The 22,922-nt window shown below is 50.4% G+C and overlaps 2 protein-coding genes and 1 long non-coding RNA gene across 6 annotated transcripts; 2 read left to right on the top strand and 1 right to left on the bottom strand.

Moving 5' to 3' along the window:
- The first annotated feature begins 24 nt into the window (after positions 1–24).
- On the top strand, positions 25–6,501 carry PHF5A (PHD finger protein 5A). The gene is made up of 4 exons (XM_051784264.1): positions 25–120; positions 1,240–1,263; positions 2,625–2,791; positions 5,792–6,501. Exons 1-4 carry the CDS (start codon positions 69–71, stop codon positions 5,879–5,881), a joined length of 333 nt encoding a protein of 110 aa, XP_051640224.1. The 5' UTR covers positions 25–68; the 3' UTR covers positions 5,882–6,501.
- Positions 114–10,710, bottom strand: LOC127469643 (uncharacterized). Of its 2 annotated transcripts, none has more exons than XR_007904028.1 (3): positions 8,038–10,710; positions 1,468–1,610; positions 114–393 (listed from the first exon to the last, which is right to left on the bottom strand). It is a non-coding gene; the product is annotated as an uncharacterized LOC127469643 (long non-coding RNA). The 2 variants fall into 2 exon arrangements; XR_007904027.1 differs by having other exon boundaries at positions 114–555.
- Positions 10,711–11,650: 940 nt separating this feature from the next.
- TOB2 (transducer of ERBB2, 2) lies at positions 11,651–20,457 on the top strand. Of its 3 annotated transcripts, XM_051784245.1 has the most exons (3): positions 11,651–11,890; positions 13,484–13,574; positions 15,987–20,457. In XM_051784245.1, exon 3 carries the CDS (start codon positions 16,073–16,075, stop codon positions 17,093–17,095), a length of 1,023 nt encoding a protein of 340 aa, XP_051640205.1. In that variant the 5' UTR covers positions 11,651–11,890; positions 13,484–13,574; positions 15,987–16,072; the 3' UTR covers positions 17,096–20,457. The 3 variants fall into 3 exon arrangements, with proteins under 3 accessions (XP_051640205.1, XP_051640204.1, XP_051640206.1); XM_051784244.1 differs by lacking the exon at positions 13,484–13,574 and having other exon boundaries at positions 11,652–11,890; XM_051784246.1 differs by lacking the exon at positions 11,651–11,890 and having other exon boundaries at positions 12,983–13,574.
- The last annotated feature ends 2,465 nt before the right edge of the window (positions 20,458–22,922 follow it).

Here is a 22,922-nt window from a genome sequence, read left to right on the forward strand (position 1 = left end):
GGGCGGTGCGGCGGTGAGCGCTTGGCGGGGCCGCAGCAGTAGCAGCGCCGGTGTGGTGTCGCCTCGCCATGGCCAAGCATCACCCGGACCTCATCTTCTGCCGCAAGCAGGCGGGCGTCGGTGGGTCCCGGGGCATGGGCACGGGATGGAGGGGTCCTCTGGCCCCTTTTCCCCCAGCGGGGCGAGTAGGAGGCGCGCGCGCGCGGGGCCCGTCAGCGGCCGTTGGGGGCGCGCGCGGCTGTTAGGCCTGAGCGGTGGGGGAGGGGAGAGGGGGCTCCTTCCCTCCTTCCTTCTTTTATTTTCCTTTTATTTCGCTGCCCTGCCGTGCGTTATGGGTCCACAGCATTTGGAGCATCCTTCTGGCTGCGAGATAAGTTATCTTCCAGGCTGTATCTGAAATACAGGGAAGGAGATTTATCCATGTCGCATCTCGGTCAGAATTTGCCCAATTGAGTCTTAAAGAACTCTTAAACAAGGTTAGAAGTTGAGGCATCCCTTCCAGGTTTTTTGTCGCTCCTTGGAGAAGCACATTTAAGAAGCAGCTTTCTGCGAGATCTGTAAACACAAGATATTCAGCTGCACTGTCCAGAGGAAACCTCCTTTTAGAACATGCAGTCTTTCTAACCTAATCTGTCTAAATTGAAAATTATTCTGACAAATCCCTTGTCTCTCAAACCTCAACTGAATCACTGTTTAGTCTTTGTGAATGTGGACATCTGGTCTTTGGAACTTGATATTTATGGCATTTATCCAAGCTCCTAACACCATGGCTGTGAGTTTCCTAGACAAGTGACAAAACTGCTAAGATACATTTAACTACTTTCATGTTCTGAAGTGAACAAGGCCATTTTGGCTGCCTTAAGTAAACACTTGATTCTATTTTTTTTCTCTCATTTAAACCAGTGTAAAAGCTATACCAAGACTGCTGTACAGGATTTCCTTCAGTCAGGCACATTGGCTGTGTTTGAAATGGAATAGTGAATGTAGGTTTTCATACTGCCAATGGGTGTCATTGTGTGTTCACAGTGCATTGAAACTTTGATCTTGGTAAATGTCTCTAGGAGGATATATATTGCTTATTGTAAATATGTTTGTATTTATGCTCAAACTGTTTCTGTGGTTTACCTGATCACTGCAGAAGATAATTATTTGACATTCAAGCTTTGGAGTTACTTAGATTTTTCTCCTGCTTCTGCCTCAAATAATTTTTTTCTTATTTTTCTTTTTTTTTTTTAACAGCAATTGGAAGACTTTGTGAAAAATGTAAGTATAGCTTCAACATGTAGTTGTTTGGGAGCGTGGTGTCGTGGTTAGAATATGCAGTTTGGATCCAGAGGTTTTTGCTTTGACCACAAACTTGATGTCACTCTTTGAGGTGGGAACAATGCCTGTGTGTTGCAAGTGAAACTCAAGGAATACTTAAAAAGATATGAGCTCAAAACACAAATGCAGTTCTGGAGTACGCACTGCCAGCATTTCCAGCGTCTGAGGCTGTGGTGACTACTTGAATGGGTCCTTGTAATCTGTAATGCAAAAATATCAGCCTAATCATTTCAAAGCATGGGGGAAAAATGTCTTCATCATACCTCGAGAAAGGTTCTTCCTTCTGTCTGTAAAAGAAAAAATGGAGAGAGAGCCCCTAGAGTCAGAGCAGGGAAAAAAAACCCCACAGAATCAAATGCCAGTGTTCAGCTGTAAAAGGGAAGAAAGAACTGTCGTTAGATCCTTGCAGGGGAACAAAAGAAATAAGGTCAGTAGCTTGTGACTCAAAAATAGTATGAAAATAAGTAAAGTGGGAGAAGGATGGTCTGAAGCAAAAGATCATTTTCAAGAGTACCTGGCAGTGAAACAGATTCCCATTGGTAATAGCTGAGGGCTGTCACGCTGGAGACTTAAGAGCAGGTTAGGTGAGCTGTTTGCGAGAGTCAGGATTAGATACCTTGGGAACTGGTAATAGGATATGAAGCCTTTCATCCCTAGGTCAGTGTTTTGGATAAGACCCAGCACAGCAGAAACTGGCAGTGGCATGTGATGGCTCCTTGCCTGTATGATCTGAGTACTTGAATTTCACCCAGTTCCTTGTGAGAGAGCAAGAGTAACTTTGTGAAATGGCTGTTTATGCCAGGTTGCCCTTTCTTTGGCCTTCTCATGGATGTAGGATTAAAGGGAGCATGAGTACAGTCTCTTATCTCTTTGAGGACAATAACTCCATACTTTTGTTGATGTGGCACTGTGGGAGTAGTTTATGCTGCTGCTTCTGTGTACGTAAGAATAGCAGTCCTGCCGGTACAGCATTTTTTTCGCAAGTGAAAAATTCAGGAAAAGTAGTAGCACGATCTAAGCAAGTGTTGGCTAATCACAAAGAAGTAACTTTGGGTTTCTTCTCTGATTGTGAATGTATGAATAAATTTAAAAAAGCCTCAAATGTGGCAGGCTACTGGCCCTCGTTCCTCTCAAGTCTTAGTGCAAATACAAGGTTGTGCCCTGTGCAAGATAAATTTCTGCAGTTCATTTGTATTATCTTTGAGTGTACAGGCAAGTTCTTTCACTAGGAAGCTTTTTCTCTTTGATGTGGGGATGGAGCAAAGGACGTTCTGTAACCAAGGGCTCTGCTGTGCTTGCAGGTGATGGCAAGTGTGTGATCTGTGACTCCTACGTGCGGCCCTGCACCCTGGTGCGCATCTGTGACGAGTGTAACTACGGCTCGTACCAAGGGCGCTGTGTGATCTGCGGGGGCCCAGGAGTGTCCGACGCCTACTACTGCAAGGAGTGCACCATCCAGGAAAAAGATGTACGTCCCAATTTTACTTAGTAGCCATGCTTACCTTTAAGGGGCTTAGAGCTGCTGAAATTAGCGCTGGGACATGGGATGCTTGGCACCGATTTGCAGTACCTCATACCTTTCTTCCTGTGTTGATAGTTCCCCATGTTTGCAAAGCATTTTGAGATATTGTAGCATTTTGAGGTATCATAACTCTCTTTGTCCCTAAGGATCTCTGATTATTTTGCACACTCACAGTTGTTTCCTCCACACACTGCTTGTTACCACTTCAGGTACCTTACATCTCCAGCCTAGGTTTCACTAGGGTCAGAAATATTCCAGACGCTGCACAGGCAGTGGCAAAAGCAGCTTCTCACTGCAAGTCCATTATCATCCACTGACCAAGAGGACATATGGTACTGGAATCAAAACCTTTGTTTTCCTTTGGATAGCAACATGAAGTTAGTCTCAAGTGTCCAGTGACTGCACTAGTAATTGTGTTTTACAAGTTTAATGCCTCTTGTATAATTTCAGTGGCATACAAATTATATTTTCTTAATTTTTTTTGTAATGGTCTGTACTGTAGACATCTCTCTGCTAACACTTTTTGATGTAATGTTCCCTTATGTCTAAAGTCATTGCTATAATCTTTTTATAATCTTGTGCTGAAAGACAGGCACTGCACAGGTGAAATGAGGCAGCTGTTCACCTCTTCTAAGGCTTTTGTTAATAATTCAACACAAGGAGTGCAGGACATGAAGAACTGCAATGAAGTGTTAGAAAGACCTCAGGGAAGAGCAAGAACATGACGTTTGCAGTTCCAATATTCCCAAAATATGGGCCTGATAGCTGTTAAAGTGTGTTAAAGGTTGCTTGGATTTTGGTGCTTTGCAAATGTCATTTCATACACACCCTAATGACAGATCTGCTGAGAGAATGGTTCAGATTGATTTACAGGAGTGTCCTCAGCTGACTAAGTTGCTGGTTTAATTCTCTGCAGTGGCTATGTATTCTCTAGAGGCCTTCAGCTAAATCCAGGACAGGGGCAGGTCTTCATTTGAATTTAGTCATTAGATCTAACAGGAACGTAATCTTTTTCCATACCTAAATATGGCTATAAGTGCTGGGATGGTGGTGCTGCCTCCTACTTTAGAAATGCAGTGAGAACTAGTAGTTTTCTTCACTTACCTTTGGAACAAAGACACCTGGCTTCATAAGTCATGAGTAAAATAGGCTTGGTTTTATTTTTATCAATTCATATGGATTTCCAACAAGTGTTTTTCATAACCTAAGCTCACTTTTAGCTTATCATGTCTGGTTCAGGTGTGAAATAGCCAGCTGCTCTTCAAGGGAGGACTGTGGAAAACAGAGCTAGAGGAGAATTACAGGTCTGGGGTATTTTGACACCTGGGTGAAGGTTGCTGTGAGCGAAGACAGTTGATCTGTAGCAGCAAACTCAAATGTTAGGTATTGCTGCAGATCTGAAACAGACACGATCGAGTCGCAGGATTGAAAAGTGTTGGCACAAGTGTAGGGTGCCCAGAAGGGGAAAAATTAAGTGTGCTGCTGCCTGTCACAGTTATGGTATCTGGTGCTGATGTGAATAAGGAAAACAGGGAAAGAGCTCTCTACTTGAAGCTTTTACAGTCCAAGCACTTCCATCATTCTCAGAGGAAGACTGAAAAAGATAGTGAAGCAAGAAAGCAAATACTAAAATGAAGGGAGGAGGTGGAGTGCTACTGGGCACCAGGCAAAGGGCCTGGTTACTCTCAGGTCGTTGGTTCTGGTGGAGGGAGGAGTGAAGAACTGCTTCAGTCTGTGGGTAAGGGCCAGAATCCCACCTTGTCATCCAGTACACCTGTGAGTTGCAAAAAGTAATCTTTTCTTGGGGACAGGAGCATGCTCATGTGCTGCCTCCTTAGGAGGAGGTGGAAGAATGAACAGAGCCCTGCAATAACGCTGTCAAGATTATCACAGACTCCCTGGATCATGGGAGACAAGGCTTGGAAGAGTCCTACTATTGAGGTTCAAAATCAAATAAGGAGACAGTAGCTAGAAATGGGTTGTGGCAGGTGTATGGGGGAAGGATGATTTCTATTCATCACCTCTCCTGTTATTTCTACCATGCAGACCTTCCCCAGCAGATTATATCTCTGGCACAGGAGCTGGACAGCTTGGGTGCAGATTCTATAGCATTTGACATCTGCCCAGAGGCTTTCTAAATCTAATGCGCTCAGGCTTACACATCAGCCAAGGATACATGTTCCTCTCCCCGCTGGGCCCCTCACAGCTGCTGTGTCCAGCCACAACATTTTGCTTTTAAGAATTATGCAGATGCTGGGCTCAGGTGGCCCGTGGACAAATGGTCCCTAGTACACCAAGAGGTGCATCTCTGATTTGTTTTCTCAACCACACCTCTGAGGTGGGTCTCCTCCACTCCCCTTGCTTTTCTTGTGGCATTTTTTCTCACAATCTACTGGAATTCAGGTACGAAAACTTATCTGTGTAGCTGCTGTGGGCAGCTGTCCTCTTCCAAGATGACCATACAGCCTCTGCAGTAATTGATTCAGGAAATCTGAGATTCAGTTCTGCTGTCACAGCTGAGAGGGGCTCCTATACACAAGAATGGCTTGGTGACATCTAAAGCAGCAAGATTCTTTTTGACTAAGGAGGGGAAAGGTTATTCCTCTGGGCCCTATAAATCCTGTGTATCCTAATTTAGAAAGAAATTAGTCTTGAGGCACTGAGCATCCTTTTCATTAAACGGCTGATGTTATATGAGCTGTTTTCCGTCTCAGCCCTGAGGAAGAGAAAGTCCTAGAGTAATCCTGAAAAGGCATCCATACTCTTCTCTGTTCCACTGTCTTACTGGTAACCAGCACTGGAGGGCAGTTTATCTGCCCAGGTGTTCGAAATATGTGTTGAGGACAGGGCGAGGAGCGTGGGAACCGAGAACCTACTAGAACTGTGCGAATGATGACATTGTTCTGTGTTTGCCCATCTCCTAACCTACATCTTCTCTTCTTACAGAGAGATGGTTGCCCTAAGATCGTCAACCTGGGCAGTTCCAAGACAGATCTTTTCTACGAAAGGAAAAAATATGGCTTCAAGAAGAGGTGATCCTATCTGTACATGCCTATACCTCCTGCCAGGTTGGCAAGAGGGTCTTGGAACATCGCTGGACATTACTATTATTGAAAACCGGTTATGTTTTTCTAAAGCAGTACAGATTCAGTAATATACTTGGGGCTGGAGAAGTAACAGACTGAATGACGACTGAAACCTGATCAGAACCAACGATAAGCTAGAGCAGATGAGGATTACTGTCTCTTGCCTTTGCAGAAGCTCTGCAAGTAGTCGCCTCAGCTTTCTATACAAAGCCTGGTGGGCAAGCACTTACGCATGGAGGAGACTAGCTCAGTAAAAAGCAAGTGTCGTTTCAGGTGTGGAGAAAGACTTTGTGGTTGTTCTTACTAGGTTATTTGAAATTGCCCCATGCATCAGTGTTGAAGAACAGAGCACCAATCCCATGTGTCTGCTCCCCTCCTCCATTCCTTCAGTATATTTCCATGCTGCCCTGTTTTGTAAGGAACTGCTCATGGCTGGTGCCTTCCTAGAGGGAGCACAGCTGTTCCATGTTTTCTTTGTCAGATTAATCCAAGGCCCCTTCTTGCAACCATTTCTGTAGGATGCATACCAATAAAGCTTTTCGTTTGGGTTTTTATTTTTTGTACAACAAAGATTTCTCTCTGGTTCATTCTGTGCCTAGCCTCTCTGGAGCTTTCTGGGGACATGCAGGATTAGCCCAGCTAGCCCTGCACAATGGGTTATCTGGTTTCTGACAGTGTCTGCTTATGGCCACGTGACCTTGCTGCAAGGAGCTTCAGGGAACGGCTATCACTTTTGTCTGCCTGTGATCCCGGCCACTGATCATTTTGTCCCGTAGCGTGAGGATCGCTGAGCTTGTAACCCTTATCCTAGCTAATACGGCTGTGGATGTTGTTTCACCATGCAAGCATCCAATCCTTTCTAAAACCTACTAAGCTATTTGACTCGCTCTCCTGTTCTTGTGAATAAGTTAAAGCCTTCCCTGCTGTAATGGGAAACCAACTATTGTGTTCTGGGCTATTGGCCGTGTGCGTGCTGGAAACCAGAGGCTGCTTGTTTGTCAAATACCAGTACAGGCTAAAAGCAGTCTGTTGGCTCAGCAGAGATCTGGAAATGGGCGCCTTTGTGCAGAAGCGGAACTGAGCTCCCTATGGGTGCGTACACTCCTCAGATGGTTAAATTAGGGTCATAGCTCCGTGTACCCTGTAGTCTTTAAAGTCCTCCTAGTCTGAGCAGAGTGTGTGCTACAGTAACAGGGTTGTCTTTGCATGGTCTTGGGGTACAGAGCTTGTTCTGTGCCTCTTCCAGGATTTCAGCTGTTCCCCTGGGGCTAGTAGCAATTCCTTTAACTCCTCTCTGGCTTAAATACCTCTTCTCCTGCTCTAACTATTTAGGTGTTTCGTGTAAGAGTGAAAACAAGCAGATAAGTTGTGATCATCCTTCCCTTAAAAGTCATTTTTCCCTGCTGCAGCCGGCTTTAGCTATGACTGGCCCTGCAGCTCTCTCAGCCACTCCTCCCTCTCCTGCCCCCAGCTATTAATTCTGTCAGGTTTCTCTTCCAAGCTTTTTGCAGTCCTGAGAGTATCTGTATGTCTTCTTCCCTGCACCATGGTTCCCCTACACAGCTTCTTGGTAATTTTTTACTAATGTGGATGCCATTTACCAAGAGATTCAGAGAAATCTGGCTCTTTGGTTACAGCAAATCCACTCTCTCAAAGTAGTTCTACCTGAATAAGCAACTGACTCTTGCTCCAGACTGGGAAGTCCATGTCAGAGCCATTATCAGCCATGTTAAATTCTGTATTTCTTTAAAAGCAGGGCATGACATGCAGATTTTTTGTACCTGGAACTTTATCACTTCAACCAGAATTTATCACTTGCCCTCAGTCAGGCCACCCAAGTTATCACACTAGGAATGTGGGGTTTTTTTCTTCCCTGGAAGTTTCAGATGACAAAAGTTTTTTGGTGAAGGTAGAGAGAAATGAAGTTAGGAATTATTTTTTTGTCTCAGAAGTATCGTCCCCTGGTGCGGGGACCCCTAGAAGAGCTAATTTTACAACAGTCCTTGTTCCTAATCATTTAGCAGGATCAGCCAGGCAGGGGTTGCTATAGAGATACAAGTTTCCCCATCCCTTCCCCCATCCCCCAAAACGGCTAAGCATACTTACTTTCTTGGCACTCCTGATGCCCTCACGCTGACTGCTGGATATATCGGTCTGCGTTCTGAGAGTTAAGCTGCCATTTCTAGTTGTTCTGAGTCACTGGGCAGGTGGAGAGAGGGAGGGACAGGCTTTTTCCCCTCTGCCTTGTTTGCTCAGACAGCTCTGGGGAGAATGCCAAGTGCTGCTGGTGTTCAGATCAGTTCAGCACCGTTGCTTTTCTGGTACTTTCAGAGCATGGATGGGACCTTGCACTGTAGCTGCTCATTCAGACAATGGTAATGGATACATTTCAGTAGCCCTGAAAAACAGCCTTGCTTGCTTGGTAATGGTTTATGTTCACCAGTAAATGATACCCAGGCAGGGCACCTAGAAAAGTGCAATATTTTTTTACCTAAATAGATTTTAAAGTACTTGTCCAGGAGAAAGAGATTGCCTTGCAGTACTGGAGACCAGAGTACATGCTAAAAGGGTGAGCTTCCCCTCAGGGTGGATATGAGACAAGACACATCCTGCTGTGTGCGGACCAAGCTCTGGAAGGACTTTATCAGACCATGGAGTCTTAAGCTGCCAGATTCAAGGGCTCCCTGGCTGCCAGCTGCGAAGCACTTGCATGGCAACTGCAGGGAAGGGTGGGAGGAAGAGGGACCACTCCGTCAATGTGGCAGCTGAACTCCTGCGGTGCTGCTGCCTGCAAATCCTAATGAGGCTAAATGTATCTCCTTGCTGTTACTTTTCTAGGTAGGGTGGTTTTTTTTTTTTCAATCAAAAGGATGTTGTGTAATAAGTAAAAAAAAAATCCCTTCATTTCAAATATTTACATTGAAGGAGAGAACATGGGACCTCTTGGCCTATTAGGTAACTGGCCTCTGTTGCCAGTACTAACAAGTGCGTTCTGAAATGTAGGTGTTCCCTGTTACGCACCCCTTCAGACCAACTGCCAGCCACAGCTACCGCTGAGCTCAGCAAATAGCTTCCAGTCCTTTGAATCACCTAGACCTTGCCTTGACAAAGCCCTTGAGCCCCAAGCATTACTTTTCTTTAAAAAAACCAAACCAAACTAAAAAAAAAGGTAGGTGAAGGCCTGAAGTCTGCCTGTGAGCTTTCCCTGCAGGAGCTGTGTGGACAAAATCTCGCTTCTGAAACCTTGTCTGCACAGGAGCTGTTATTTTCTCATTATGGGCATCAGCTGGAGATGTTCGCCTTTTCCAACAGCAGGAAAGAATTTTCCATTTCCTTGAGGCTGTCATGTGAATTGAATGTACAGAGGATTCAGGGTACGGCAGTGTTAATTACGCCCGATTATAACCTGACTGCCCTTCCTTGACATTAAATAACCCAGCCAAACGGGCTCTGTCTGGCAGCTTGGCAATTCCTCCCCTCCCCGTGCGCATGTGACGCTCTAGCTTTGCTTTGACGTAATAGCCAAATGGCTGGGAATGCAGGAGCAGATACCATGACAGAATTCCTCTGCCTGCATGTGTACCAGGGCAATGCCATAATTAAAGGAGCATGGTCAAGGCACAGGTATTTTAAAGAGTTCTAATGTGTGACACCCTCTTAGTAACATATTATTAAAACAGTAATAGAATTTTAGAAATGTAATTGCCTTTTTTTTTTTGCTTAATGATGCTAAAAATAGCTCAGTCATTTTGATTTCCTGGTCTCTGGCTGACAGCATGATTTTGTTTTCAGCAAAGCAAAGGAATAATAGAAAAAAAAAGATGTGTTCTTTTGTAACTAAGTTCCTTCTAAAGCAAGAGTGATGAAAAATAAGACTGTTCATAATAGCTCTCATAAATCTTCCCCTTCTCCCTTCCCCTGTAGAAAAAAACAAAACAAAACCACGCAGAAGTTGTTGGGTTTTTTCCTTTAATCAGTGGGAAAATGAGCAAAGCTGACTGCTGTAATGCTGTAGCTGGGAAGGAGCTTTAACAGATTTCTTAATGCATGGCATTGGCTGGCCTCAAAAGAAGTACTCTTCTGTGGCAAAGGTAAAGGGTTCCTGAGTGAAAGAGGACAAACAAAACCCAGAAGGATGCTGAGGCCCATTGTGGAAAGGGGACAAGAGAAATACTTTGCATTTTTGCACTTGGGAGATGGTTGCCAGGCCAGCAACCCCTGTTGCAACAGGGACCATAGTAATGCTTGGGTCACTGAGACCGGTTCTCCCTCCCTCTCTGCTTGTGTCAGCACTGAGGAAGATGCCGGACACATGGCTGGGAGAGCCTGGAAACGCTGTTCTTGGTGTCCTTTCCACTAGTTTGGAGTTTTACTCTGACCAAATGCTGCCTTGCGTGTGGACAGCCAGAGCCCTTTTCAAGTGGTGTGCGTGCAAGGTGGTATGACCTTGGACTGTAAAATACACGTTCTAGGAGTGCCCTTAGGCATTTTCTTCATTTTCCTGGAACTAGTAATGGGTCTGGTTTAAAATACAGCGTGTGGAGCTGTGTGTGGGAGCGAGTGCCTTCAGCCTGCCAGCGGGTGGATGCAGCTCAGCCTCTGGGGGTGCAGTTGCCCACCATTGGCCCCTGGCCCCAGGGCTGTCCGTCGCCACGGCCGTCCTCCCCTAGGGCACCACGTAACCCTGAGCCTGAGAACGCCCCGCAGTGCGGGACGGAGACAGCCGGCACGGCACAGGCCGCGGCCGCCCCGGCCACTACATCTCCCGGCGGCCCCCGCGCCGCGCCGGCACCGCCTCCCGCGCACACCCCCCCAGGCTCACTGGCTGAGGCAGCGCTCCAATCCGGAGGCGCCGCCGGGCCCGGCCAGCCAATGGGGAGGCTGTTGCTAACACGCCGCAGTTATTTTTAGCACGACCGGCGCTCGCGCATCTTGCGGGTCTCCCGTCTCCGCCGCGGCCGGGCCGGTCCTCCTCCGCTGAGGGCGGAGGCACACGGGCGTGCGGTGACAAAGTAGTCCGTATGCCGGGGGGCGGGGAGCGCCGGGCCGGGGGGCGGGGCCGCGGAGGTGGCCGTGCTGCCCCTGCCTTTCCCGGGGTAACACCACCGGCGCGCCGGGCTTGGCCTTGTCCCGTTGTCCCCGGCGGAGATGGGCCCGCAGCCCCCCGGGCTCCCCGTCGGTGTCGGGGTCCGGGGGTCCCGAGGGATTTGCAGCGACGGAGAGAGCCGGGGTTGCCCGTGGGCACCTCTTCCCGAACTCTCCCGCTATAGCGGGGCTGGGGCTCCGCCACGGGGGGTTTTGCACGTGGGGCTGGGGGCTGTGCTGGGAATTGTCCCCGCGCAGGGAGTTGTCCCCTGGGGAGCCCCGGGGCCGGCCCTGCTACTGAGCCGGGGCCTGACAGCGCCCGTAGTGCGCGAAGGCGGAGAAGACGCCGGACGGTCCCGTCCCTCCCCGCTCCGTTCGATGGCCCAGTCGACCCCCCCCCCCCGCCTCGGGCTAAGCCGCTTGGGGAAATCCTCAGGTCAATCCCCGCTAAGCTGCCTTCCGCCCTCTCCCTTCCTTCTCCCGCGCTCGGAGCCGGGACACCCCCGGTGCCGGGGGCAGCACAGGCGAGCCCGGCGCCCCCGCCCGTCCTGGGGCGCTGCGGGAGGCGGCGGGAGGGGGAAGTAGTCCCGGCCCGCCCCCCGCGGCCGCATCACACGGGGCGGGAGCGGATCCGTGCGCCGAGGGGTTGCTAAGGGTGAAAGTTTGCCGTGAGTTGGCTCACTCGGGGCCAGGGCGCGGGCGGCGGCGGGGACAGCGCACCGCCAGCACTACCGCAGCACCGGGCCCGCCCCGCGCCGCCGGGGACAAGGCAGGGAGGGGACGGACGGGACGGGGCAGAGCAGAGACCCGACGGCAGCGCCCACGGCCCCCGCGACAGCCGCCAGCAGTCGTCGGCCCTGGAGCCGCGGACGAAGTAAGTGGGGCCAGGGGTGCGTCCCTTCCCCACACCCCTTCTCGGACCGGGGCTCCCAGCGTCCCCTCTGAGGGCTCGGCCTGAGGGGGCTCATCGCCCCCTCTCCCCGCCCGGGGCAGGCGATTTGCCCGTCCATGGAGTTACCGCTGCGGCCCCTGGGGGGATTAATGGGGCTTCAAGGGAGGGGGGTGAGGATGAAAGTCATTGGGTAGGGGACGCTTGGAAGTGCCCCAGTTGACCATTTTGTTCCCTTCACCCCAGTTTGAGGGGGGGGGGGATGCGGCTCAGCCCCAGCGGCCCCGAAAAGAGCAGGCTGGGCCCGGGGCAGCGGCAGCACCCTGGGCTGCCGGGGGATGTCGCCGGGGTGTCCTTCTTCCCGCACGGCGGATGCAGCTCCCGCGAGCTCCGGGGAAAAAGAAGCCCGGAGACAACAAAGACGCTGCCGGGGCTGGGCTGGGCCGCCCCCCCCCCCCAATCCCCATCCCCCTGGACACCCCGATCCACGGTGCCCCGCCGGGTGTGCGCGGCCAGGAGCTTGCCCTTGGGGACATGTCCCCTTCCATCCGAACGCTCTGTTGGGGACCGTGTTTGCGACCCCGCGTGCCCCACAGGGGGGACGGGGACAGGCAGCAGGGAGGGGAACGAAGGACACGGGGCTTGTGGCCTCCCAGGCTCCGTTCCACAGCCGTGAAGGGGGGTCGCAGCTGCGGGGTGGGGACGCGCCCGCCCGTCCCTGCCGAGAGGGAGGGAGGGGAAGGGAAGGGGAGAAGGGGGCGGTTGCCCGGCGGTCCCGGGCCGCGGGGCGTGTTCCCGGCCGTGGGCAGCGCCGGGAAGGGCGGGCGGGACCCAGTGCGCATGTGCCCTGGAAAATTTTGTGCCCTGCCCCGCCGAGGGACGCGCCGGGCCGGGCGCGGGGCGCGCCGGGAGCCGCAGTCCGGGAGAAGTAGGTCGCGGGGCGGGGAGGGGCGGCGAGGAACTACAGCTCCCGGCGAGCCGGGGCACCGGGGATGGCCGCGATACCGGGGACGGAGGGGGCGGCCGGGCTGGTCCCCGAGGCGCGACTCATCCGGCGGGGGGGGGGGGAGCGGGCTCGGAAGGGGGCCCGCATTCCAGACGGGCGTGTCCGGCCGTGGGGCCGCAGGGCCCCCGGGACAGTCTGCTCAAGTCCTGAGGTGGCGGCCAGCCCGTTCCCGGGACCGGAGCTCCCTCGGGAGCTCGGAGGGATACCCGCAAGGTCACCCGCCGTGCTGGCATAGCCACAAGGAGAGGGCGTCGTTCCCATGCTCGCTCTCCCCTGATGCAAGCGGTGGTTTGGCTGCTCTCCTTCAGCACACAGATAAACCGAGGGGTCTGAAGGGGGTCCTGCGTTCCCTCCGCAGAGCAGAGGAACAGCTCTTTGTTCCCTGCCGGCACCTCGATGTTCTACCCGTGTACAGTGAGCCTTTAGTTTGGAAATGCTGGCCTTTATGGAAGACTGCTCAGAATACCTCTGACAATTGTTTTTTAGTAGTTTTTTATCTCTGAGCCATGCTGCTTCAGCTGGTTTTTGTTGTTGTTTTAATTTTATTTTATTATTATTTTATCACATTTCAGTGCAGTAGAAAGAGATTGAGGGAATCCTGCTGGAGCACATCTTACTCTGTCAAAAACCTGAAGAGCCACTGACTTTTTGTGCCTTCAGCAGGTATCAGTCGTATGCCACTACCTTGGCAGCTTTTGGTGTTATTAGGCTAATTAAGTTATTCTTTTCATAATAATCAAGCTACAGAGTATTCCCCTTTTAAGAAGGGGGAGTACTTCATAAAGAAAAGGAAAAAGGAGGTAGTGATTTATAATTGTACCTCCTCGCTGCTTTCTGCAGAAACTTGATGAAGATCTGGGCTCACCAGTGTATATTGAAACATTTGTGTTGCAAATAGAGTGGTAACAAATTTTGGCTATTGCTGCTTTCCTAGTCTGTAATTTCTGATTTCTTAATAGATCTTGGATCTGGATTAGAATTTATCATGAGATTAAAAGATTTACAAACTGGCTGTTCTCTCCCTGCTTAATTTTCTGAGATCTCAAGCTGTACTTTCTTTTGAATGTCTGAAAGCTAAAGACGTGAGAGGGCTCCATGTAATTCCCCCTTGAGATAGTATGGACTGTATAAGCTCTTGTTAGGGTTTAGGTGTGCTCTTTCAGAGGGTTGCTTTACTGTTTTTTGTAGAAAAGGCTCCACCTCTGTGCTGAGGCTCTTGCCTTCTGAAAATGGCTTCTGCTCACTGTTTTCCAAAAAACTCTGTTTGCTTGTTTCTCTGGTGTTCATCTCTTTTTACTCAATCAGGTCTTAGTGACCTACCACAATTTGTTACATTACAGTAATTCCTTAAAGCAGGTTTTAAAGGTGAGACTTGTTTCCCACTCCCTCATTTGTGTTTTTTCTTGTTGCTGAGTCAAACCCAGAGGGGATTCCTTCCAGAACTGTTCTTCTTATTGGTGGACTTGAAGTGTGGGATCTGTTTCTGGTTACCATCATCCTAAAGCCAAGCCTCTGTGAACTCAGACAGTAAAGAAAAAGTATAGAATTCACACCCTTTGTTTTGCAATAAAGCCTCAAAATACTTGAGGGTTTCTTTAAAATTTATTTAACCCTTCTGTCCGCTAAACTAGACCAAGCAAACGAGTCTGGTCAGGCTTTTTTTTCCTTTCTTCTGACCTAGGCCAGGGTGGATACCTGGCCGTGCTGCTGTGATTCCCAGTTTTTCAGGGGAATGCTGACAACGTATGTTTGTACTCCATCCCCACCCCCAAATAATTAGCACATGTTGTAAACATTGGCTTTAGTGCTGCGTGAGAGCATCCCTGAAGCCCATTTTAGGAAGACAGTTGAACACGGTGCGTCTGTTTGAGCAAGGTGAGGGTAGCTGAAGACAGAGTGGCCTCTGACTAAGCTGCCAATTAAAAACTGGATATTCTTCCCTCTAGAGAGGTGTGGAGGCTACTGGAAGTGTGCTTCCTCTTAAAATATCTGCGGGATTCATCTTCTTTGGATGAGTGACAGAGCGTAATGCTGACCTACCTTGTTTTTTTTTTATACTCAGACAAACATTGTTTGCAAATCCGTGTATAGTGGGAGAGTTGAGTGTTGTGGTTTTGCGTTGTGCTCTTCTGGGTTCTCTCCTTTTCAGAGACTTCCTCACGAGGGAGGGAGAGAGGGAGGATTACTTCAATCTTTGGCAAGCAATTTCAGTTTTTATTAAGTAGGTACCTGATCCTGGCAGAGCTGCTCATCTTCCCGCTGTGCAGGGATAAGCGATGTGAACTGTATAGACAGGCTGTTGGCACGTGTGTATTCTGTGACCCCACACACATTCCCCGTCCCACTCTCCCCCCCAGCTGAATTAAACTGAGATTTTAGGTTTGTAGCTAGGCAGAGTCTTATCTGGGTACACTTAATAAGATACCTGCCTGCTGGTCAAAGAGATAGTAAACACAGGCCAGCAGCTGGTGCCTCAGCACCCTCCCTCGCTCCTTCTCGTCCCTTCTGTGCTTGTGCCAGCAGGACGTGGCACCTGGCACAACCACCCGGCCTCCCGGAGGAGAGGCTGGCCCTGCCGTCCTGAGCACAAGCAAGTCTCTGCACAGGCTGCTGAGTGAGTCACGAGGCCGTTCAGGTGCTGTGCTTGTGTTCTGGAGAGGCTGGGGCAGGTGAGCCGTGCTGGAAGCAGCTGAGTGCCAGGGCACAGAGAGGTGCGTTAGATGTGCTGAAATAGCTCTGCCAGAGCAGACAGTTGCCTGCTGGGTTTCAGCAGCAGTGCTTGGCAGTGAGATGAGTGCAATGTATGTACCTGAGTGCGCGTAGTAGCTATGCCCTTATTTCTTCTGAAAGAGGAGCAGGGAGACTCCTCCCTACAAGCATCCCTCTGTTTTGAGGACCAGCAGATTTGTGGTGACTCTCCTAAAGAGCTTTACTTCATGTTAGTATTTGTGCAAAGTGCTCATTCTGCTTTTGTTTATGGAAAAGGTTCACAGTTTGTTCACAGTTATTTATCTCAACAGGTGGAGAGCTGTTGTGTTCTCTAGTCTTCATCCAGTCTTTTCTCTCTTTCCTTAGGTCTATTTGGAGCCAAATCTCGTCTATGTTCCTGTCACTTTGTCACTTTTAATACACTGCCCTGACTTGCTTGCTGCGAAGAGAGTATGCATCTAGAGATCAAAGTTGCTCTTAACTTCATCATCTCATACCTGTACAACAAGCTTCCTCGGAGGCGGGCAGACCTGTTTGGTGAGGAGCTAGAACGCCTGCTGAAGAAGAAGTATGAGGGCCACTGGTACCCAGAGAAGCCTCTGAAGGGATCTGGCTATCGCTGTGTTCATATAGGGGAGACGGTGGATCCGGTGGTGGAGCTGGCGGCCAAGCGCAGCGGGCTGGCTGTGGAGGATGTGCGTGCCAACGTGCCAGAAGAGCTGAGTGTCTGGATTGATCCTTTTGAGGTTTCCTACCAGATCGGCGAGAAGGGCACTGTTAAGGTCCTCTACCTGGATGACAGTGAGGGCTGCAGCACCGCAGAGCTGGACAAAGAAATCAAGAGCAGCTTCAACCCCGATGCCCAGGTATTTGTTCCCATCGGCAGCCAGGACAACTCGCTGTCAAACTCTCCATCCCCCTCCTTCGGCCAGTCACCCAGCCCCACCTTTATCCCTCGCTCTGCGCAGCCCATCACTTTCACCACTGCCACCTTTGCTGCCACCAAGTTTGGCTCTACCAAGATGAAGAAAGGTGGAGGAGCCGGAGGAGGGGGCGGCGGAGCAGGGGCTGTGCAGCAGCCAAGAATGGTCAGGTCTCCCACCACCAACCTGCTGAAGCACAAGGGCCTCTCCCTGTCTATGCACTCTCTGAACTTCATCGGGAGCGCTGGGAGCCAAGCCTCGCAGTCACAGCTTTCCCCCAATGCCAAGGAGTTCGTTTACAGCGGCGGGTCACCGGGAGCCAGCAGCCTCTTCTTCGATGGTGTTGCCAGTGAGAGCCAGGCCAGCAGCATCCCGCCAGCATCGCAGTTCAACACCAGCACAGGTGGTACCTTTGATATGGCTCAGGTCTTCGGTGGCAGCACCAATAGCCTCTTTTTGGAGAAGTCTCCCTTTGTGGAAGGACTCAGCTACAACCTGAATGCCATGCAGTATCCCAGCCAGTCGTTCCAGCCTGTCGTCTTGGCCAACTGAACACAAAGGAAGGAGAGTATTTTGGGGCAGGGAGGGAGGGGGGAAACAAGAACAAAGCAAACAAAAAAGAGGGAGAGAAAAGAAAAATAGAAATATACAGAAAATATTAAAATCTTATAAATATAGGTTCTTGGGAAAAGAGAGAGCTCAGTGTTGTTGCGCTGTGCTGGCAACGCTCCTGAAGCACTGAATTGTTTTTTAACTCAGTCCCTGTGCTTTTTTCCTACTCACTTTTTTACTCCTTAAAATGAGTCTTGGGATTTTTTTGGTTTGTGTTCCCCCTTCCCCTACCCCAGCCCAGGATCTGGTGCAACTGTAGACCACAGTGCTTCTGATTCCCTGCACCACCCCCTGCCCCGCGCTGGACACAGGGTCCTTCCACCTGGGTGTGGGGATGTCATCTTCATACCATGGTGCTGGAAGGAGGGACGGGGAGAGGATGAGTCAGTGTTGGTGGAGATGCACACTCTTGTTGCGTGCCAGCCAGAATGGGTGGGTGAGCTTGCTTCTTCTGTTACGGCTCTGCATGTAGACGGAGAGCATCTACTCGCTGTGCCCACGGGCGCAGACCGTTGTGCTGTTGTGGCTCCAGCCCGAGCTGGCATCAGCTGTTCTGTCTGTGTGCTGAAAAGCACTAACTCTTCTCCTTGACCGTCTCCCAGCACATCGCAGGCAGAGCAGAGTATTACTGTGAAATGGCTTCTCCCTGCTCCCTTCGTCATCTGCGCTTCCAGCTGCAGCTACAAGGGTACAGTGCTTTGAGCTGAGTGGCTCTGCTTATTGTCCCCTTCTGCACCCTGAGCAAGGGGGCTTTTCTGTGCTCTCTCAGGGCTGCCTGGTCAGTCCGGGTGACAACCCTGTGGTGTGGAAACACCACCCACCTGTCCCTGTGGCTTGGGGGAGGTGGCACTGAACCAGCTAGATCCCACTTGGATCCTGCCCCCACTTCCCAGATGTTCTCCCCAGCAGCAGGGGCCAGCATCCACCTGGAGTGGCCTCTGAGGTCAGAGTTCTCATTCTCTGCTGTGAATTCATCTTCTTGGCTCTGAGAGGGAATTCCTTCGTTTTTGGTTAGTGAGGCAGCACAACTTCTGAGGAAGAGAAAGGGTGACGTTGTTGAAGCTGCTGTCTTGAGTGGTAGCATAAAGGGTTTGTACTTTCAGCCAGACAGGCACCAGACTAAATCCCTTCACCTGCCCTTCTAGAGGAGCATGAGGAGGTGGCTGATCTGGTGAGAAAAGGAAGCTCTTAGCATTAATTTCTCATTCCAGCTAGATCACATAGCACAGACAGCCGCAGGCTTAGAGCAGAGCTGGGACAGGCACTCCGAAGAGCAGCCATCCCAGCATGTGAATGTATGGTGCCTCCTCACAGCAGGGCTGGGATCTGGGAATGCCCCTGCAGCTTTCCCCAGGATGATGTGCTGCAGTCAGGCAGTAGTGGCTTTTCAGATTGGTCACTTCTGTGTCAAGGACTCCAAAAGCCACCTTCACAGGAAGCCAAAGAGGGCTGCTTCATGCCCAGGAAGGGTGGAGGCTCTAGATGGGAAGGGAGGTCTCCTTGGAGCCTGTTGTGTGAGTGTGGAAGTGTGCAGAGGAGAGAGATGGAGATGATGAAACTCCAGTCTTTGAAGTTCTCAGTTTAAAAGAAAAATAAGCTTTTTGCTGCCTCCCAGACTTGGGGTTTGGTTTTCTTTTAATGATGTTTTGGAGCACATTCTGAAACCCGCTCCTCTTGCACTTGTGGAACCAGTGTGCTCTTTCGTGAAATCCCTGTTTCAGGTGAGATGAGCTTGACCTCATGCTTTTCCTGCTCCCTTCCCTTGAGCTGAGATGGAGGCACTCCAGCCTTTTTGTAGTTGTGTTGACAATGAGCCTTTGCAGGATGTAACGGGCTGTCCCAGGGAGGCTGCCACTGCCCGGAGCTCTTCAAGGAGAGTTTCCAGCGCACCCTTCCCTTCAATGGGTGATGGGGCTCACAGCCCTGACCTTGTGCCCAGCATGGATTCCCAAACAAGCTGCTTGCCATTGAGCTGTGGCCAACACAGCAGGTGGGCAAGGAGAGCGAAGACCAACCAGCTTCCCCAGAGCCAGTGCCCACAGCCTCAACCCTGCAGGTTTCCAGACTAGGACAAGTTGCTGAGGAATGGCCCAGCTGTTGGGTTTCCTTTTTCTTTTTTGAACCCTTCACTTACAGATGTTACCACTGCCACCCAGTCCTTCTCCCTGGCACGGTACTGCTGGGTGCACCCCGCTCGCTGCACTGGACTCTGAGGGGTGCTCAGCCCCTGATGGCAGGACCTGGTCCAGTTGCCCCCCCACTGTCCCCACATCTGGCAAAGCCTCCTGAGAACCACTGCCGTGGGACAGCGTGCTGTCCTCCAGCACAAGGAGGGAGAAGAGAGGTGGGGACCCCCCCGGCCACCTGCTTATGTGTGTGAAGCTTTGATGCCGCTTTGCCCTGCCACACGTATAATACCTGCTTTAAAAATAGTGGTGTGAGTGGAAGGAGGAAAAGAGGAGGGACCAACCTCTTTGTATCTTAAAAGGAAAAAAGCGTGCTTCAGAAATGTTCCTCCAGCGTCAGGCAGCAATGGAAACTAACGGCCTTTTCAGGTCTTTTCTAGTCTTGGATGTAGGCGTTAAGCTTCAATTTTATTTTTTAAAAACCTGCACTAATTTACCTGGTTTCTTAGGGAGAGAAGAGAGAAGATTTTTTTTTTTAACTTTTATTTTTTATGGGTTTGTGTTCTTTTTGTTGATGTCCGTTTGTATTGAATAATTTGCTACATTTGTAAAATGTAAGAGGTATATATAATATATGTATATTTCTAACGTAAAAAAACTGTAATTTTTTTCTTTTCAAGATTTTTTCTTAAAAAGAGGAGAGAAAAAAATATTTTTTCAGGAAAAAAACTTTAAAAAAAAAAAGAAGTGGTGAAGAGTCCTTTCTCCCCACTCAGCTTCCCTCCTTTTCCTCCCACCCCTCTCCAAGGAGTGAATCGTCAGTTGCCTTGTGGGAGAGGAGTGAAAGAGGACAGAAGTCTGTATGTCTCCAAGTGGAGGGTTTCTGTGTGTGCTCTGCTTGGGTTTCTTTTGGAGAAGGGGGCTACTGAGAGGGGGAGCCAGGGGATTGCTGTCTTTCTTTTTTTTTCTTCTTTTTTTTTTTTTTCTTTAGCGAAGGAGGAATACAATCAGAGTTTTGTATTCAGAATGTTGTGCAATATTTTGGAACGGGACATTGGTGTGTCTAGAGATTTAGTTAAAAACAAACAAAAAAACCCACAAAAAGGTTGATCAAATCTGTACAGTTTCTATTGTTCCAGATTTTTTTAAGTTTGTATTAAAAGCATGATATAATAACTGGTTGTTGTGTGGTGTGTGCTCAGTGGGAAGAGAACACCTGTGCTGTGTCTGGTTTTGGGTGAGGAGGGATGCGGCAGCCTTTGGATGAACTGGTGCTTGGTGTTGGCCTGTGCAGGCAAGGTCACTGGTTTGGGGTGTGCTCAGCAGAGGTTTTGTAGCGTTAGGAACAACTCAGTGATGCCCAGGCTTGAGCAACATGGCCAGGGCAGCTGTCTCAGTGACCTCTCCCACAGCCAAGAATAGCAGCATATAGGAAAAAGTGGTGATGTGCCTGGCCATCCCTGGTCCTGCCATGATTCAGCTCCCTGGGGCGGGGCGGGGGGAGCTGGCTCTTCTCCCGGGGGAGTAGAGGAGGGAGTGGGATGCATTTGGTGCATGGTGCTTCAGAGGCCTTCAGTCAATTAGCAGAGTTCCTAAAATACCCTGATTCTGTGGCATCTCACCAGGGCCATCACCTGTGGGGCCAGGCTGGGAGCCCTCTGGAGTCACTGCACAGGGTAGATGAAGCTCCGCTAGGCACTGCTTCCTGCAGAGAGGGGTGCTGGTTTTGATTCCTTTCCCCTCTGTGCAAACCAATTTGAGTTTACTCTGGGACGTCTGGGGTACTTGCTAAGCTAAGTAAACATCAAGGTGCACATTCAGGCTCTGTCCTCCCTGCTGTGGATGTTCATCCAAGGTGACTTCCCATAGCGGGGGGAGCTTAAGGCTGGATATGAGAACATGCAGCAATGAAGATCTGATTTTCTCTTTCTAACCTCTCACTGCTCAGCTTTAATAAGAATTTATATTGGAGGGAGCAGCTCCTTTTTAGCAAAAGATGAGATGGCCCCTCTGCTGAGGAAGGTGCTGAAATACCTGTCATGCCCCTCGTATGCCAATGGCTGTGTGACCCAGCTTCCCCAGGTCCGCCACACTCCTGCTGCCTCATGCTTGAGGGGTGGCTTGCAGTTCCTCACACTGCCTCCTTAAAAAGCTGTTGAAAGGAGCTGCTCTGAATGTCCTTGAGGAAATCAAACATGGAGCTAGAGCTGACTCCCACTAGTGTCCTTACCCATTCCCCCTCAGCCCTTCTAGCCTAAATTTCTTCCTGGAAGAGCTCGCTGTGCCCTTGGCTTTGTGAGCCCCGGGAGCTGGGCTGCTGCTTGTGCCTGCTGTGCACCATGTGACTGTCACACTCCACTAAGCAACAAAACTATTTTTTCCCCTTTGTGTCTCAAACCCCTTGTAATCATTTATCTAAAGCACACACAAATGCTTACCCTTAGACATGTTTTTGGAAATGGAAAATTGAGGGCGGCTATGTGCCTTCCTGATCCTTGCCCTGCATTTGCTTGGCTGTGACGCAGGGAGGCATGGAGCCTTTCCCTTTTTGGGCACAGGTAGGGCCTGGAGTTAGTTTACAGCTGATAGCTGCACAGCCTAGGCAGGGATTAGGGAAGAGGTTTAGTATAGCCTTGTTCCTCCTGAGGTATTTGCCACTGTGCTGTGTTGGGGAGCCTGAAGGGCGGGGGAGCTGAAACCCCTGCCTGGAAGCCGTGTGCAGGGACAGGCTCTGCCTTCCATCAGCCTTCAGAGAGGAGAAAGAGGTGCTGAAGCTCCGCATTGGGCCAGTGCAGGGTAGTGCCTGGGTGTGGGAGTGTTTGCCGGGTGTTTGGACAGTGAATGAGTCGATCCTCCGGTAGCGTGCTCCTGGGGCACGGCAACAAGATGGGACTTGTCTCCCGAAACCTCCAAAGCGAGGGGCGTGGGGGTGTTGTTTAGACACTCGTCACAGGGGACTCCGTTATTAAGAGGGAAACTTGCAACTTGAGTCATCGAGCAGGCGGGCTCCTACCTGAAAGGAGGAGACAGCTTGGGCAGAAAATGCCATGCTTGAGCCTTGGGCTTCTCAGTCTGTGACAGCAGTAGTTTCTGACTTGAATCAGGCAGTTCAAGGAGACGGAAGGGGCTTGGTCGCAGAGGAAAGCCTTATGCAAGCATGAAAGGCCATTCCCTGGACTGTATTTAAATTACAGGCCTAGCAAAACAGCTCAAGTTTGGCTCAACAGGAGAGCATCTCCCACTACCCCAGAGCCTCCTGGAGACTTGGGATTATTGGGATTGAATAACACGTGGCACAGGCACCGCCAACAGCAGGTGCCTCCCTGTGTCCCAGCACTTGCTGACATGCCAGGATCAAGAGGTGGAAAAATACCACTGGTGGGGGGGCCAGGACCTGCTGAGTCTTTGGCATCCCTGAGGAGTTTTCCTGCCAATGCCACCTGCTCCCTGCTCACATGGCTGCAGCCCCGGCACTGCCCATGGCCCCAGCAGGTGTGAGGGGCAAGGCTGACACCATGGTCACAGAGGGACAGATAGGTCTTTCCACCCCACATGTTCCTCTGCCAGAGCACAAGGCACCAGCCCAGCAGCAGGCTGTCGCCAAGGTTAGCCGCCTCCAAAATCTTACGCTTTTTCCTTTG

The sequence above is a fragment of the Manacus candei genome, unplaced genomic scaffold, assembly GCF_025592945.1.
Source record: "Manacus candei isolate 608988 ecotype Guabito, Panama unplaced genomic scaffold, ASM2559294v1 h1tg000018l, whole genome shotgun sequence".
NCBI lineage: Eukaryota > Metazoa > Chordata > Aves > Passeriformes > Pipridae > Manacus > Manacus candei.